The following is a 17,192-nucleotide window of genomic DNA, read 5'->3' as shown; positions in this document are numbered from 1 at the left end:
GATGAAGTTACCAGAGGATTGCAGAATTGAGGGCCTCACTGACCAATCAGGCCCTTAGTATCACAGGTTTCAGCAACCATGTTGTTGTTGCTAAATCACTTCTGACTCATAGCAACCCTGAATAGGGTTTCCAAGGATCTACTAGTGTGTTTGAACTGTCGACTTTGCAGTTAACAGTCGGTGCTTATCCTATAGCACCAGAGGTTCCTTAATCTCAGCTCAGTTACTGGTGTGCCAATTCCCAAGAAGGAGACCTATTTGTGTCACATGGGAAAGATAGGATTTTGTAATTGGCTACCCCAGGAGAACCATGGGTATGGAGTAGAACATTTTGCAAAGGAACCTCAACGAAGATGTGCTGGGGGTTGCAGAAGCGGAGTGGTGATATTTTGGGCAGGCAAGAAAGGTAGAGGTGTCCTCTGTTCTCCTTTTCGGATCAAGCCGCCTTCCATTAGGAGTTTTAATAAACCTTTGAGTCATTTCTATCCTATGGTCTCTCCTCTCTACTACCCTGAGTCTCCTCAGTTTGGGCTATTGTTGGATTGGTTGGTGTGAGTTAAGGTTTTGTGTCACCTTGACTGGGCCAGGATTCCCAGTGGTAGTTGAGATGTGGTTATCACCATGGTGATGAAACCTGATACAGACATAGTTAATTCTATGATGATTGGCTATGAGCAGCCAATTAATTGAAAGGATGTTTCCTTGGGGGTGTAGGCTGCTCGCAAAATAATGGCCATGCAGGAAAAGCTTGCCTCTTTTCCACTGGGGACCTGGGACTCTACAACGGTGAGCCATTTCCTTGCTATAAACTTCTTTGTATATATGCATATATAAATGTCACTGGTTTTGCTTCTCTAGAGGACCCAGCCTAAGATAATAGTTTTGGGCAGAGTTGTTGTCTAGTCAATTCTAACTCATGGACACTCCATGTGTGCAGAGTAGAACTGCTCCATAGGGTTTTCAAGGCTGTGACTTTCCAAAAGCAGACCACCAGGACTTTCTTGCAAGGTACCTCTTCTAACCTTTCACATAGAGCCCTACACTTTTGTGCCATCCAGGAACTCCCTGAACAGGGAGAGGAGATCAAACTAGGGCGGGATAGCCAATCACATTCTGCTTTGTTTCCAGAGATCTTCAGGACCAAAAGGGCACCCAGGGGGCCAAGAAGTTCTGAATAGTCTGTTGCCAGAAATACAGCCCAACCAGAAGCAGCATGAGCCACAGTGAGGGGGCTGCCGGAGCCCTAGCTGGCACTCCTGTGCCTCAGGAGTTGCTGGAAGAAATGCTTTGGGCTTTTCGGGTAGAAGATGGTAAGTGGCAGGAGATTTGGGGTGGGGGGGGTTGTGCTTTTCAACACAAAGAGCAGAATTTGACTGAAGCCCCTGACAGATTATACATTCTTCCATGGCAGGGACTGAGGTTGAGCATCCCAGGACCCCTCTGAGTCTGGCACATTGTGGGGTAAGGGGGAGTGTAACAGGATGTGGGGCCAAATGGCACCCTCCTCCTGCCAGTATAATCACTCATTTGCTCATCCATTCAATCATTCAACAAATATTTATTCAGCTCTTACTGTGCACTAGGCTCTGTCCTTGGCACTGGGGTTAGTTACAGTAATGAATAAAATACAAAAATCTATCCTGGTGGAGCATGCATTATAGTGGAGGAGACAGAAAATAAACAATTAAATAATTAAAACGCGAAGTGTATTCGTGATGTGTAATAAAACTTAAGCAAGAGAATTCTGGGAAGTGTATGGCACAGGTGGAGGCACTGGGTGAGTTGGTTGAGTAAGGTCTGGATAAGAAAGTGACATTTGAAGGAAGGCTTGCAAGAAGCAAACGAGTTAGCTATGAAGTATGTATGAGGAAAAGAACATTCCAGGCAGAGGGAACAACAAACGCAAACACTCTGAGGTTGGATGGAAGTACAGTGTGGACAAATCTTGACCAACCACATTCAGATGAACTGTTTTATGTATTCTCTGTTGCCAACCTTCTTTTCTTCTTTCCTTTCCAATGACACAAGGTCAGCCAGCAGTATTGAAGAGTGTGGTTAGTCTTGACCAACTTCTTTTCCTGTACAGTTTTCTTCTCCACTGTGTCTGAACCACAAGGTTGGCAGTTTCAACTCACCAGCTGCACTTTGGAAACCTTATTATACAGGGTCACTATGAGTCGGAACCAACTCGACAGCACTTAACATCAACAACAACGCAACTGCAGTGCCATCTTCCCCATTAGAGTTGGGCTTCTCCAGGACAGATTTTGCTATCTGGCCACCCCCCTTTGCCCAGTGATGGTTCCCCAGAGCAGAGGCTCACCCCCACAACACCCTGTCTACAGCAAGGGGCAGTTAAGACTGTGAGCTCAGATTAAGACTAAACCCCAACCCTCAGTGCACCTGCAGGCCACCTGACCTCTTCCTTAACTCTGTCTTCTGTGCCCCTCTCGTCCAGCATCTCCTTGGAATTACGCCATGCTCGTCCTGGCTTCCGTAGTGGTTGTCATAAGCGCCGTCCTCCTGGGAAGGAGTATCCAGGCAAACAGGTATCCTCTTCCTGGGAAGGAGTATCGAGGCAAACACTGATGTGGGGGCAGACTCTGCCCAGGCAGGGGTCACCTAGAGGCTTTGCCTGTCCATCCTCTGGTTCTGCAATATGCAACCTTTAGGGCCATTTCAGGAAAGTTATTGAAAAAACCAGCAACTGTTCCTGACTAGCACATCCACTCCTCTCCACCCTGTACCTGGCCAGCAGATAGGGCTGAGGCTGGTGTGCCTCAGAGGTTAAGATCTCTGGCTCTGCAGTCACACAGACCTGGTTCAAATCCCAGTTCTGTCACTCGCCATGTCCGAACCACTGTTTCTTCTATAAATGGCAGTGATAAAGAGTTCCTTCCCCCTGGGACTGTGGTGAGTGCTAAGTAAATGGTAGTTACTGCAGAGTAAAGAATGCAGTTCAAGGGGGAAGCTGGTCCCTTCTCCAAGCCCAAATGCAGGGTCCGACAGAGACTTGAGATCAGCTGAGGAACCTTACTACAAAGCTCCTTAACCCTGGATGCACAAAGAAATCAGTCAATGAAGAATATTAAAAATACAGAATACTGGACCTCATCTTGACTGGTTTTGACCTAATGGATCTGAGGCAGGACAATTCTAATATGTAACTGGGACTAACTTGAGAGTTCCTTGAGGGAAGAAATCACATCTGACTTTATTTCTCCATGAAATTGTAAGTCTAGTGGTACCTTGAGTAAAACCAACTTGGAAGGAGGGTAGATTTGGGAGAGTCAATGAAGTAAGACTGAAATGTAGTAATGAACAAAACAAAAAATCATGCAAGGGCTTAAAAATGGGTAGTAGGGAGCCACTGAAGGTGCTTGAGCTGGGGAGTGATACGTGCTCACATCATGTCTTGGGTATGTGAACTGGTTTGGAGAAGGAAGCAGGGGGACTCATTAGGAAATTCCTGCAGTTATTTGTTAGGGGAGTGGGTGGCCAGGACCTGCACTAAGTAGGGTGACAGTCTTGGGATCTGAGACAAGTGTGCTTTGGTAGAAAGAACACATGATTCAGAGTCAGGAGACCTAAGTGCATGTCCCAGGCTTAGATGCCACATCTCATCAACTGTAAGAGGAGGGGGATGGTGAGAATAGTTGAGCTCACAGGTGGTGAAAAGTTGGTGAGACAATGACATGCAAGTGTGAGCTCTCTCTCTGCGGAAGGAGCATCAGATAATCTCAGCTTCTTCCCAGTAGCTCTCAAAGCCACATGGAGGATTTTCCCGGCAAACTCTCTTAACTCATTAGGGACTCCCCAGTTCTTCCCTAATCATTCAGTATCCCAACTCAGGAAACACATGTTCAAAAGTGTCTCCTCTCTTCCTAGAAATCAGAAGATGCTGCCACCAGAAAAACAAACTCCAGCCGTCCTGTATTTGACCGAGGCCAGCAACAAAGATGACAACACAGTGAACACCCAAAGAGAAACTCTGCTCTCAGAAAACCCAAACTTGGCCCAAGTGGAAATTGAATTAAAAGAGAACGATGTCCCTTCAGTTCTTTTTCCAGACCCAACAGAATCTGAAAGCTAATCCCTCACCCTGCCTTGGCCCCCATCCAGCCAAGGCCCTACTCAGATTCACTGACTTTAGATTTCTCAGGTTTTGCAGCCTCTTCCAAGCAGCTTAATTTTTATTTTATCTTATTTTTCAGTTAGCCAACAAAATGATTAAACTACAATTAAACTAAAAAATTGTTGTTAAAAGAAAACTTTATTAAAAATGCTTTCAGAAGTGGGCAGCTAGGATTGCATAGCTTGTTCAAATAGCCGTGGTTCTCGCACACAAAAAAGCTTGGAGCAAAAGTGCAAATCCATAGCAGGCCTGGGTCTCAGAAAGCTTGGCCAAGATTCTCAGCCTCCCTCTGACCTCTGCTTCTCCGTCAAATGGAGCTAGAGGCTGGATGAGGGCTGGGCTTTTCCATCCATGATCTTGGGGTAGCGGAGAGAGGAAGGAGCATGATTTTGGATTCAGAATCCCACTCTCATCCTTCCAACCAGCACAGCCCTCTTTTACCTGCTTCTATGCTGTGTCCAAGAAAGACCTCCTCTGGGCCAGAAGCCCTGTGGTAAACAAAAGTTTGAAAGCAAAAATAAGAACAGAACACGTATGGAACTTTTTGACTGTGAGGCACTTTCCTGAGACTTTTTTTAAACCGTAGGATCCCAAGTCACATCAGTGTCCAACAGAATGTCCAATTCCGTGTATGAACCACTGTGTTTTGGTACACAGTTGTGATGGCAACACAGCTTTGGCAGAAATTTGTTTTGTGAACCATAAATGCTTTAGGTTCTATCTTTCAAATATGGCCTTTGAACACTCAGACCTATTCTGGATCCTGCCAAATGAGACTACCAAAAACCCAAATAAACCCAAGTGACCCTATAGAATAAGGTAGAACTGCACCATAGGGTTTCTAAGACTGTAATCTTTATGAAAAAAAGGCAGTCTCATCTTTCTTCCCCAGAACAGCTGGTGGGTTCAAACTGCTCGCCTGTTAGCCTGTTAGCAGTTGAGGGCTCTTTTAGAGTGGACTACAAACAAGTATAATCTGTTTACACTCTGTTTTTCCCAGAGCCCTGAGCATGCGAAGAGTGATTGGTGGGTGGCATTTGATACTACCAATTGTGGGCGCCCTGGAATCCTGGGTGATTGTCACTGGACAGAATGACTCTGCTCTGCGGTTTTGGTCATTAAAGCTGAGGAGGCTGGTCCTGAGGGTCTGCGGATAAAGTTCTTAATGGTGGACAAACAGGAGAGCCTTGCCTGTGAGAGAAAGAAACCTCAGAGCCGCCATACTCCAGACAACCCATAGCCCTTCCTTCTACTCTTGTTGAGGAGCAGCAAAGCGCTGGAAATATCCCTTCCTGGGACTTCTTCAAGGCTGACCATAGGATTATTTTAACTAGCTTTCACTTGAAAATCTGTGGGGTCGGCTTGGCTGCAAGCCTTGCCTAGGGTTTCTGGGAGGTCAGAAGACATCCAGAAGGTCAGGCTCCCGCCTCTAAAAGCAGCACCCGCTTTCCCCTTCCTCTCCATCAGGTGGTGCTAGGACCTCAGGGCTGTCTCTCCTGTAGGCTGACCTTAAATCCACTCATTTATTTTTTGGAGACTGAAAATCCAAAACTGTGGCAGGTGGTGGGTTTGAACAGCTGACTTTGCAGTTAGCAGCCCAACAAGTAACCTACTACGCCACCAGGGCTCCTTAGGCTTTTGTTTTTGTTGTTAAGTGCCATCAAGTTGCTTCCAACTCATAGTGACTGCGTAGGATTTCCAAGGAGTGGCTGGTGAGTTTGAACCACCAACCTTGCAGTTCACATACAGTGCCATCAAGAGCTGTCCATTCCTGGCCCAGCTGTGTCTAGAGCAGAGAGGGTGTGGTGACACCAGGCGACACTGAAATTTCTGGGCGTCATAGTGGCTTCTTCCCTTCAGGATTTCCATGGAGACCAGGACCTGAAGGCATTAGGAACAACATCCTGCCTGTCCCTTCAGCTGGCACTGTGACTGAGTGTCAGGGACACAGCCTGGAGCTGCAGGAGGGATCAGCTGTTCACCAGAGGGAAAGGCTGGTGATGAGAAGCCAGCTTCTGTCCTGAGCCCTGCTCGGCCACCAAGTCTGGGATGCTGAGAGGGGAGACTCAGAAGATCTTGAAGCCCTTCAGTAGGGTCAGGGTGGGTGCCTTACGCTTGCTCTGAGCCCGGGATGACTTCACGGTGACCAGCTTGGCCTGGGCCACAGTGGGCATCTCTTTCAGGCTGACAGTGGAGAGTGTGTTGAAGGTGCAGCTGGCCAACCCATGCCGGGCGGTGAGTGGGGCCTGGTGGGGCAAGGCCCTCTCCTCAGAGATGAAGAGGGGTCGGGCCAGGGGGCTCTTCTCCAGTTCCCGCCGTGCCTCCCGCACCGCCTCATGGAAGACATGCTGCACATGCTCAAAGTCCAGGCAAGCAGAGACCTCGAAAAACAGGCACCCGAACCTGCCTGCCAAAGCCGCACCCTCTGCTTTGGACACCTGCCTGGTAAGGAAAACAAGGTGGGGCAGAGAAGTTAGGAGAACGTTCTTCCAAATCAGGCAGACCGGGCCTATACCAGCTCTCCAACCTCTAGTTGGACAACCTGGGGTCAAATTAATGTCTTGGAGTTTCAGTTTTCTTGTCAGTAGAATGGGATCATGACATCTGACTCGTAGGGTTGTTGTGAGGATTAAGAAAGACACTTTGTGTCTAGTACTCAGCACAGTACCTGGCATAGTCAGTGCTCCCGGTGTGGTGCTGTAAGATAACCAAGACGACAGTGGTTCAAACCTACCAGCTGCTCCTCAGAAACCCTATACAGGATTGCTACACGTCAGAACCGACTCGACGGCACTTAATAACAACTATGTTCCCAGAGCCAAAATTTAGGAATGCAGCTAGGCGAGAGGGAAGAACTGGCCCAAAGCCTCCCATGCTAGGCCCTGCCTGTGGCCAGAGAAAGCAGGCCACTTCCAGTCCCATTTCTTCTCGCCACAACATGGGTCCCTTGGCAAGAAATGGGCCACCCACAGCCCTGGCTTGTGGGATCAGCTCTACAGAAAGGCAGCTGTTTGAAGGGTGTTAGACCACAGAGTCTACAGAGGCATGGTGGGCCATGATGACTCAGGAGACCTTTGGTTCTTGAGTCTTGTGAGTTTTGTCTGCCTTCCCTGATGTTGGGTAGACGAGAACAGTGACAACAGTTCATGGATGGGGGCAGGGGGGAGATAGGAGAGATGGAATAGCTCCTATTCCCAACTTAGTTCTATACCAACTCCTATGATGGTGGAATAGGATACTTGTAACTGAGAATGTTCTGGAAGCTTCCTACTTGAAAACCATGGGAATCTAGGTGGGAGGAAAAAGACAGGGGCCCATGGCCACCCACTGCTGAGCTCCTTCAACCACAATTCATAAGGACAATGGCACAGCCATGAAATGGGAGGAGATGCTAGGGTAGGGTACCGGTAGGAAGAGATTTCTCAGCCAAGGTTAATGTATCAGGAGTAGGGGGCCATTAGTGGGCTAGCTGCCCCATGGTGGAAGGTGGGATGAGTATCAGAGGAACAAAGAGGGTCAGGGGCGGAGCATCTACTCCACTTCCCTTTCATGTCCTGAGGAATCTCCCTGAAAGAACTGTTGTCACTATTAAGTGTCGTTGAGTCAGTTTCAACCTATAGTGACCCTGTATAGGGTTCCAAGGAGCAGAATTACTTGGTATTATTTGCTTTTATGATGAACCTGAGTCTAATCAAGTCATTGTGGGAGCTTGATTAATGGGTTTTCAGAAACAAGGTCTCCCATGTGTGTGCACATGCGTGTGCATGAATTAGTGACATAAATCTACAACATCATCCTTTTTCTTCTCTTATTTTGCTCCTCCCCACTGCATTGCGTGGATTCTGACTCATAGCGACTCTATAGAACAGAGTAGAATTGCCCCATAGGGTTTTCAAGGATGAAATCGTTTCTGAAACAGAATGCCTCATCTTTCTCTCATGGAGTTGCTGATGGGTTTGAACTGACAATCTTGCAGTTAGTAGCCCAATGTTTAATCCATGGCATTGCCAGGGCTCCTTTTATTTTTTTTCATTGGTTGCAGCCTCGTGAAGATGTTATCAGTGGTTTGGGAACCACCATCTACAAAACAATCATGGGATACACTGGCCATTGTTAGATTAAAAGTTAGATTTACTGGGTCCACCAACTCCAAATCTACTAACCTTTAAACTCGATCAAAGAACGGAGATAAAACTGTCATGGCTTATTCTTAGTGAACTGATGAGCCCTATATTCTTTATTATTTGCTCTCAAATCATTATTAGATAATCGCTTCAGCAAAGATTGTAGTTAGAATTAATGGTCTGTAGTTTTCACCTACACCAAAATGGATCTTTTCACCCCTCTCCCAGGCTCTGTAATTCCTCAAAGACCACCTTCAGTGGCTTTTAAGATCACTGTCAGAATGTTCTTCATTCCTTGAGATATATTTTGTCTGGGTCTGAGGACTTTATGAGACCACCCAACCGTCTGCCCATTATCCATTTGACCAGCTTGAAGCAAAGGGTTCTCTTCTTGCTAAAACTAGTCAATGGGCCTCCCACTAGTGTGCGGCAGCACTGTGATCAGAGAGGGTTTCCCATCTAGGCTCCGCCTGTGACCAGGGGAAAGGGGGCTTTCCAGTTCCATCTCTTCCCTGCCACAATATGGGTCTTGCCTTACACCTCCTAGGTGGATTGGTCACATAGGAGGAATATTGAAGTCCAGTGGGATTACTCTTCAAGGGTAGGTATCAATTTCAAATGCCTCAGGGCAGGCAGGCAGACAACTTAGATGTGTAGAGAGGGTGGAAGCAAACCACTGGCAGTGGTAGGGCCTGTGGTCAGATGAAAGGAGCATGCCCCACCTCAAAAACATTCCAATTCCATGTTTTCTTAAAACACGGTACCAGCCAAGTAAAATACAGCTACAGCATTCCATGGTAATGTGCCCTCTGGCCCAATCTATGACCTCTGATTCAAACCCAACTCTTTACCAGAATACGAGAATCTGCCTTCAGCATAGCCAACTATGGGCAAGCCTGGGACCATACTTGGGTGAGGTGAGAGCTAAATGGACCACAGCAGACACTTGACCCAAAGGAGCCAATCAGAGTGTCTCTCTCTAGCATTGGAATTGGGCACTGACGCCTGAATCAGCATCAAGAAGTGGGAATGGAAGGTCACATAGGTCCTGAAAAGAAAGGGTAATGCCAAGAAAGACCACAGGATCCCCTGGGGATAGAAGTGCCTTCTCTTCTGACTTTCAGGTTCCTATGTGGTCCAAATGCCCTTCCCTTCCTGTCACTGCCCTGCCTGAAGACAAAACCCATGGCATTCATCTATCACAGTCCCTTTTTACCTGAATTAGAGTGGATTATTGCTCATCACTGCCAGTGTTATGTCTAAGAGTCCTGGTGTGGCACTGTGGGTTAATGCGCTGGACTGCAAAGTCGGTTTGAACTGCAAGGTCAGCAGTTCAAGCTCACCAGTTGCTCCTTGGAAACCCTACACAAAGTCGCTATGGGTCAGAACTGACTTGATGGCACTTAACAGCAACAACAACAATTGCTCTTACTGGAGTCCCTGGATGGTTCAAACAGTTCAGTGCTTAACTGCTAGCCAAAGGTTGGCAGCCTGAGCCCACTGGGAGGTACCTCTGAAGGCAGGCCTGGCAGCTGGCTTCCCCATGGAGCCGTCTGACTCTGCACACATGCTCTTGGAATTGACTCAACAGCACCTACAAGGGTTCTTAACTACCAAATAACCCCTGAAGACTGCACCTCTCTTCACTAGAAAGTCAGTTCCAAAGACATGGGGTGAGTGCCTGTGCTCACCTGTACTGGGCCATGTCCAGCTTGTTGGCCAGCAGCACAGCAGGGTAACCACGCTGGGTCTCCTTTGCATGTAGCGCGAGCAGCTCCAGGTAGCTACTGCTGCCCTCAAAGCTCTGGCGGCTGTCAACACTATACACTACCAGGAAGGCATGGGCCCAGTTCAGGTAGCGTTCACAGTTCCTGGGGGTGTCCTGGGGCAGAAGAGGGAAGACGCAATCAGGGGCAGAGAAGGTCGAGGTAAAGGCCTCACCTGAGCCACTCCATTCCACCTCCCCATTCCAGGGTCTTTGTATATTGTTCCCCAGCGGAGCGCTTTTCAAAGGGGCATTTGAGTGTGGACTTGGCTTGGCCTGAAAGGAAACATTGTCTCATGAACCTCCCTCCCACTACCCAGCCAGAGACTTGGAGACTTTGGCCTGTGGGACACAGAGCCAAAGACTCTGGCGTGGCTCCTATGGAGACCTGGCTATCCCTGGGCACTGCTGGTTTGGGGTCAAGTTCGTGCTCTCCCTTCGGGTTCTTCTCAGAATAACTGGCATTCAGCCTAGGCAGGGGGTGACGGGAACACAGAGAGAATGTGTGTGGGAGGGATAGGGGACTTTGGCTGAGGGGCGTTGACCAGGAGTATCTGTGTACACCCTCCAGTGCACCTGTTTCCAGGATGCACAAACACAGAGCCTCGGAGCAGGATACCAGCAGTCATGAGACCTCCCCAGCCCACATCCCATCCCTCCTCATTTGGCAAATGAAATGATTCAGGCTCTGAGAGGTCAGGGTCACATAGCAAACTGGGAGCGTCAGGCCCCTGAGGCCTGTACGGTGGCTGTGCCGATTCTCAGCACTCCATGGGTAATGCAGTGACGTTACCGGGTCTGCCGTGTCCATGACCCTCAGGAGGACAGGCTGGTGGTCCACGGTCTCTTCAGAGCTGTAGGTGTCCTCTGAAACACAGATAGTCAGCTGGGTCAGAGGCAAGGCAGACTGCCTTGATGGGGGACTCGATTTGAGTCCCAGCTTCCCTCTGTGCTAGACTCTGAAGGGCCTTGGGGTGGGGATCCTCAGAATCTACTCTGGGCTGGCTGAGCTGGGACTGATGGAGGGTCCTCATCTTTCATTCACATGGAGGATGCAGTGAGCAGAACCTGCACCAAGGAGATGCTGTTCCACATGTCAGAGCCCATAGGAGAAGAGGTCACTCACAGAGCACGTCATGGGGGCTGAGACTGTGTACTGGGCCTACACCACGAAGCTGGCAGGATGGAGCATGTGATGCACGGAGTGGCTAAGAGACGGAAGCCTCAGGAGCTGTACTGCCAGCCCTCCACCCTTCCCCTGTAACCACAGTACCTGGATCACAGGAAGCCGACAAGGACAGCCCTCGGGCCCCCAGTAGAGCAGAGACAAGGAAAAATCAAGTGGACCAGATAGAGTAGAGGGGGTCGAATCCCATTTAGAAGTTCCAAGAATATTCACCATCAATTTAACAGCAAAGGAACATGCTTTTGTTAAAAGTTTTCCCTTTGGAGACATAGGATCAAACCCAACTTCAGTCACTTTCTAGCTGTACGACTTGGCCAAGTCACTACATCTCCCAGATATTGTTTTCTCCTTTAAAAATGAGAATTATGGGATATCACTGACTCACATTTTCAGGCCTTTACTCTGTACCAGGCACCATGCTAAAGGCCCACCCTGCATGTGGACTGGAGAAGACCTTTTTTATAGGACCCTCATGGTGGTGGTGGTTATGTGCCGTGGAGTCGGTTCCGACTCATAGTGACTCTGTACAAGGTTTCCGAGGCTGTAAATCTTTACAGGAGCAGAAAGCCTCATATGTCTCCCGCGAACAGCTGGTAGTTTCGAACTACTGACCTTGCGGTTCGCAGCCTGATTCGTAACCACTACGCCACCAGAGCTCCTTATATTGTTGTTGTTGTTAAGTGCCGTGGAGTCGTTTCCGACTCACAGCAACTCTGCACAGGGTTTCTGAGGTTGTATATCTTTAAAGGAGCAGAAAGCCTCATCTTTCTCCTGCGGAACAGCTGGTAGTTTCGAACTGCTGACCTTGTGGTTCACAGCCTAATTCATAACCACTATGCTACCAGAACGCCTTTAGAGCTCCTTGTAGGACCCCCATAAGTGCCTGGAAAACAGTAATGGGGGCTGTGGTATTCCACAGCTCACAGAGCAGATTCACATGTCCAGATAATTTTTTTTTCTTTAAGAATAATTTTTAGACTCCATCAAGTCGCAAAATAATACACGGAGTCCCTGTGTACCTTGCCACCAGCTTCCCCCAATGATAACATCTTAAATAACCATTGTGCAATGGTCAAACCCAGGAAACTGACCTTATTTGGATTCTTGCAGTTTTTATATGCACACACGCACACAAAAACGCGCTCTCTTTCTCTCTTTTAATAAGTTCTCACGACCTCACACATGAGAAAGCAGCAGAGGCCAGGCACAGAGAGAGGCCCTTCCTGCCATCTCAGTGATCATTCTCCCTACTCCCCACCCTGCCCTTATGCTTTGGGCCATGTATGTGTGTGCAATGGGCTTTCACTTTTCCCTGCCCCAAGCGCCCTTGAAGAGGATCCTTCTGGATAGAACTTGGGGCCCCCTCTGCATTCCCAGCAGCATTCCACCATAAGAAGCGCACCCCCCAACCCTGGCTGAATCTGCAGTCCAACACTTCTCAGTGAGGGCCACTGGCAGCCAAGCGGGGCCTGGACACATTCCAGATCCTCTAACATCCAGAACAAATCACAGGCAGCTTCTCGTCCCCAGCCTGCTTGGGGGACTTGGATAAGTAGCTGCTCTTATTCAAAGACAAAAATATGAATGGAAAAAAATGTCCTAAATGTTTAACTATATTTGGTCCATGGAAAACTGTCCCTAGATGCCTACATCTTGTTCAGGTTTTTCTTTCCCTGCCAGAGTTGTTGATGCACATCCTTTAGACTGTGTGTTCCTCCACCCTCCACCCCTGGCCCAGCCCACCCCAAAACAGGAGCTTGCTCTGCCAGACTACGGGAAAAGTGCTAGCCCAACCCTGGTCTCCTGTAGCCCCTTGCAGCACAATAGCCTTTAAGGTTGCTGTTAGTCCCATTGTAGAGAGATGATAATGACGAGAGGCTCAGGGACGGGAAGAACTAGTCCAGTGCCTCACAGTATCCTATCAGCAGAAGGAGCTTGAACTCTGGTCTTCTAGGCTTGGCTATTCCATTGGTTGACGGGTAGATCAGCTGATCCTCCAGCTTTTGGGGGTTAGAGTCAGAGCTGAACAACAGCCTCAAAAGAGACCAAACAGCTGAGCAAACAGAACATGCATGGGTGCGCTGGGAGAAGCCTCAGGAGCCATCTTGTCCAGTTTCCCCAATGCTGAGGTGACTGGCCTCAGAGGTCAGAGAAGGGGATGCACTTTTCTAAGTCACACAGCAGGTTGGTAGCAAAATCAAAGTTTATTATCTAATCTTCCCATTGTCAAAGCCCTGCCTTCAGGGGACCCTGGTGTCCCTAAATTTGTGGGCTCCATAGCTCCTAGCTCTAAATAATATTCTGTGGTCTCTAACACTGGAGAGGGAGGTGGAGCTTGGCACCTGCTCTGGGGTCAGGGGAACTGAGACCAACAGAAGGTCTTATCTTCACTCAAATGGAGGATATGAGCAGAACCTCCCAACAAAGAGATGCTGGTCTACCTGTCAATGTGCACAGGACCAGAAGCTAAGTCAGGTGAGATAGCCCAGCCCCTTTGTGAGAGAAGAGCCCCACCTTCTTTGGTGGCTGTGCATTGATGGGATTAGTCAGCAAAGAGCATTTACAGGTACTGGGTCCCTCGGCTCCTTCCATCTCCAACAGTGCCATTCTTCAACAAGGCAACTTTTCTACAAGTAATATCACTTAGTCTCATCTTTCACATGGAGAAACTGAGGCTTAGAGAGCCCAGTGCCATAAAGGCCTCTGAACCCAGAGTACCCCTAGAAGAGGACAACTGGAGTGATTAGCACTTCTTCCGCTTTGATCTTAGGCATAAACAGCCCTCTCCACCTCAATTATCTCCATCTGTAGAATGGGGATTATAACAGCAATTCTTCTTTAGAGAGTAATCCTAAAACCAAAACTTTGTCCTGTAGTTTAGAGCATCTATGTTGTGCCTGGTACTGTGCTAAATGATGGAAGGGTAATGAATAAGACAAGTCTCTACCCTCAAGGGGCTCCCCAAATGAACTCAAGTTTTTAGAAAAACTCTGAAAAGAATAAAGAGTTGCCTTAGCAACAGCTGCCTGATACCTCACTCTCCCCCTGAGCATTCAGATCCTTTCTCCACAGAAGGAAAGGAGCTGGTCCCAGAGTCATGTGCTGCTGCGAGAAGGACGGGGGAGTGGCTGGAAGGCTTTTTCCCAGTGGGATAGAACCCCTGACTAGTGGCACTAGCCTCCCAGAATTCCCTGGGGGAGGATGTCTGGTCATCTCTTCAGCCTATGGGCTCTCAGAGCTGAATGTGGAATCGAAGGTCAAAGTAATTAGCTACTAAAGACTGCTGCCCACCCCTGCCCCTTGACAGTCTGCCCAGTCCACAGCCAGGTCAGAATGCTGAAAGGACTCAGCCAGCCCTATAGTAGGCTCTTCTTGTGAGCCCCTCTATGAGGGGCATGAATTAGGAGGGTGGGAGAAAGATAGGCTGGAGGGAAGTTGCCAGATAAAATGCTCAGCTAAATCTGAAATTCAGATAGACAACAAGAAATTTTTAGTATAAGCATGTTCCAAGCAGTATTTGAACTAGGCAGACGCTGTCTTTTGGGTTACTCTGTTTGGAAATGTTCCCTTTCCTTCCCACTCCACCCAGCTCACACTTGTCCTCAATTCTCTAACCATGTCTCCGATTCCTTGCTCTGGCCTCTCCCCAGTCAGTCAGTATATAACCCATCCTGCATCCCATTTCCTTTGGGTGCTGGTCTCTGCTAATCCAATGAGTTATGCTCAGACCCATTTGGTCACCTTGGCCAAGAGGACCCAGATACCTGGACCCATTTCCTCCACTGTAGCATGTTGTTGTTGTTAAGGGCCGTCAAGTCGATTCTGATCCATAGCGACCCTGTATAGGGTTTCCAAAGAGCAGCTGATGAGCTTGAACCACTGACGTTGCAGTCCTAACAACTTTGCAGTCTGACTGCATTAGCCCACAGCGCCACACCAAGACTCCAGCAGGGAGGTGGTTATAAAAACTGGAGCTGCAAGGGACAACCTCTTAGGGCTGTCAGCCTATCACCTGCCCTGTACCAAACTTAACCAGTGGAACCCCTCTGCTTTCTCTGGAGTTCTGTTCAGGGTCTCCTTGGAAGGCAGGATTCTACTACGTCAGAAAAAAAATTCTTCAAAACCTTAGCACAAAATAGCCCTGAAGAGTCCTGGTGTGGCACTGTAGGATAAGCACTAGATTGCTAACCAACAATAGTTCAAACCCACCAGCTGCTCCTCAGAAACACTTAACAACTTCACGGCACTTAGTAACAACATATAGCCCTAAAGTTCCTTCCAGCTCGGCCACTGGGCTTGAACTGATAGGCTCGCAGGTACCAGCAGGATCAGGAGCACATTCCTCTAGGTATTGTAGCTGCTCCATCCCAGCAGAGTCAGCTGCAGGCAGTGCCATCTGGTGGGGGTACAACCTATGCCATAGGGTGTCCTCAGAAGACTCTTGGAAGGATCCACAAATGCTTTATTCAATTTTTATGAATAAGGACAGTAGTAATCCAAGACTGCAGCTCCCTGGTGTGGTGCTGTGGGTTAAAGCGCCATACTGCAAAGCCACCTGAACTGTAAGGTTGGCAGTTCAAGCTCACCAGCTGCTCCTCGGAAACCCTGTACAAGGTCACTATAGGTTGGAACCAACTCACCAGCACTTCACAACAACAACAACAAGTAAGAAAACCCAGTTCCAATATGCTATTTCATTCAACTATAGATAATAAAAAGATCAGTGGTTACCAGGGAGTCAGGGGAAAGGGAGAGACCAATGAGGGAGCACAGGGCATTTTTAAGGCGGTGAAGCGCTTCTGTATGATACCGTGATGGTGGGTATAAGATATTATGCACTTGTCAAAATCCATAGTATGGTACAACACAAAAAGTGAACCATGATGCAAACTGTGGGCTTTAGTTAATAATAATAAACCAATATTGGCTCATCAACAAATGTATCACAGGAATGTAAGATACTAATAGGCGACATAAAACACAAGGCAAGAGGACATATGGGAACTCACTGTGCTTTCTGCATGATTTTTTTAAACAAACCTCAAATTATTCTATGAAGTAAAGTCTGTTTTTTGGAAAGAACAGGAAAAAAAAAAAGCTAAGATCACCCAGACAGCCTGTTGTTCTCAGTGGACAGTTTACAATAAGCAAATTTTTAAAATGTGAACTTTGCATTCCATTTATACTGATAAAAGTACGCCTTCATTTATTTTAGTTTTGGGGTTCCATATGAGAATTTATTTGGCATAAAATTCCTGCTGGTAACAACAAGAATTTCATGCTGATTTATTTGATTTAATTGAGGGAGTATCAGCTACCGTTGGGTGGAAAGTCATTTGAGGAGGAAAGAGAAGAAAGGGGGAGGAATATTCATTATTCACAGTGGACTAAGCACTATGCTAGATCTTTTACATGAGTTATATCTTTAATATAGTAATTCTCAAAGATCGGTACTTTTATGCCCATAGATTATACTTCATAGGTTATAGATACCAAAACTGTGAAGAAAAAGGAGCTCTGGTAGCGTAGTGGTTACGAATTGGGCTGTGAACCACAAGGTCAGCAGTTCGAAACTACCAGATGTTCCGCGGGAGAAAGATGAGGCGTTCTGCTCCCGTAAAGATTTACAGCCTCGGAAACCCTGTGCAGGGTCTCTATGAGTCGGAACCGACTCCACGGCACATAACAACAACAACAACTGTGAAGAAAAAAAATGAGTACTCAAATCTAAATTTAGTAAATGGAAACTCAGAGAGGCTAGGTGATTGGCTCAGGGTTGCACAGCTTAGAAATGGCAGAGCCAGTTCTGACTGACACCAGTGCATCCCTATTCCCAATATACCATGATATAACCATAAATTGAGACTAGGTTTCTCATCTGCTTCAAAAATTGGTTCAGCCACATCCAGATCTCCAGAGATGGGAAATTCCCACTTGAAAGGACAAGCAGACCAACCTGGAGCGGCTAGAAGAACAGAAGAT

At 47.7% G+C, this 17,192-nt stretch overlaps 2 protein-coding genes across 2 annotated transcripts in view; one reads left to right on the top strand and one right to left on the bottom strand.

The window, feature by feature from the left end:
• Positions 1-1,213: 1,213 nt before the first annotated feature.
• Positions 1,214-4,093, top strand: SLC51B (solute carrier family 51, beta subunit). Its single transcript, XM_006831533.1, has 3 exons — positions 1,214-1,310; positions 2,459-2,549; positions 3,889-4,093. The coding sequence occupies exons 1-3, from the start codon at positions 1,214-1,216 to the stop codon at positions 4,091-4,093; spliced, it is 393 nt and encodes a 130-aa protein (XP_006831596.1).
• Positions 4,094-6,201: 2,108 nt separating this feature from the next.
• Positions 6,202-17,192, bottom strand: part of RASL12 (RAS-like, family 12) — a 16,266-nt gene continuing 5,275 nt past the window's right edge. Inside the window, exons 3-5 of the mRNA XM_006831532.1 lie at positions 10,818-10,891; positions 9,951-10,141; positions 6,202-6,577 (exon numbers count right to left, since the gene is read on the bottom strand). Of these exons, the coding sequence (XP_006831595.1) occupies positions 6,202-6,577; positions 9,951-10,141; positions 10,818-10,891 (641 nt within the window). The remainder of the gene's footprint in view (positions 6,578-9,950; positions 10,142-10,817; positions 10,892-17,192) is intronic.

Source organism: Chrysochloris asiatica, unplaced genomic scaffold, assembly GCF_000296735.1.
Source record: "Chrysochloris asiatica unplaced genomic scaffold, ChrAsi1.0 scaffold00004, whole genome shotgun sequence".
Taxonomy (NCBI): domain Eukaryota; kingdom Metazoa; phylum Chordata; class Mammalia; order Afrosoricida; family Chrysochloridae; genus Chrysochloris; species Chrysochloris asiatica.
Note: the sequence above shows the minus strand (reverse complement) of the source record. Positions and strands in the feature narration are given on the sequence as shown.

Bases quoted from the DNA above. Each gene is read 5' to 3' on its own strand.
- SLC51B (XM_006831533.1), top strand. From the start codon at position 1,214: ATGAGCCACAGTGAGGGGGCTGCCGGAGCCCTAGCTGGCACTCCTGTG. The intron at 1,311-2,458 runs GTAAGTGGCAGG...CCTCTCGTCCAG, and splicing joins GGCTTTTCGGGTAGAAGATG to CATCTCCTTGGAATTACGCC. The intron at 2,550-3,888 runs GTATCCTCTTCC...CTCTCTTCCTAG, and splicing joins AGGAGTATCCAGGCAAACAG to AAATCAGAAGATGCTGCCAC.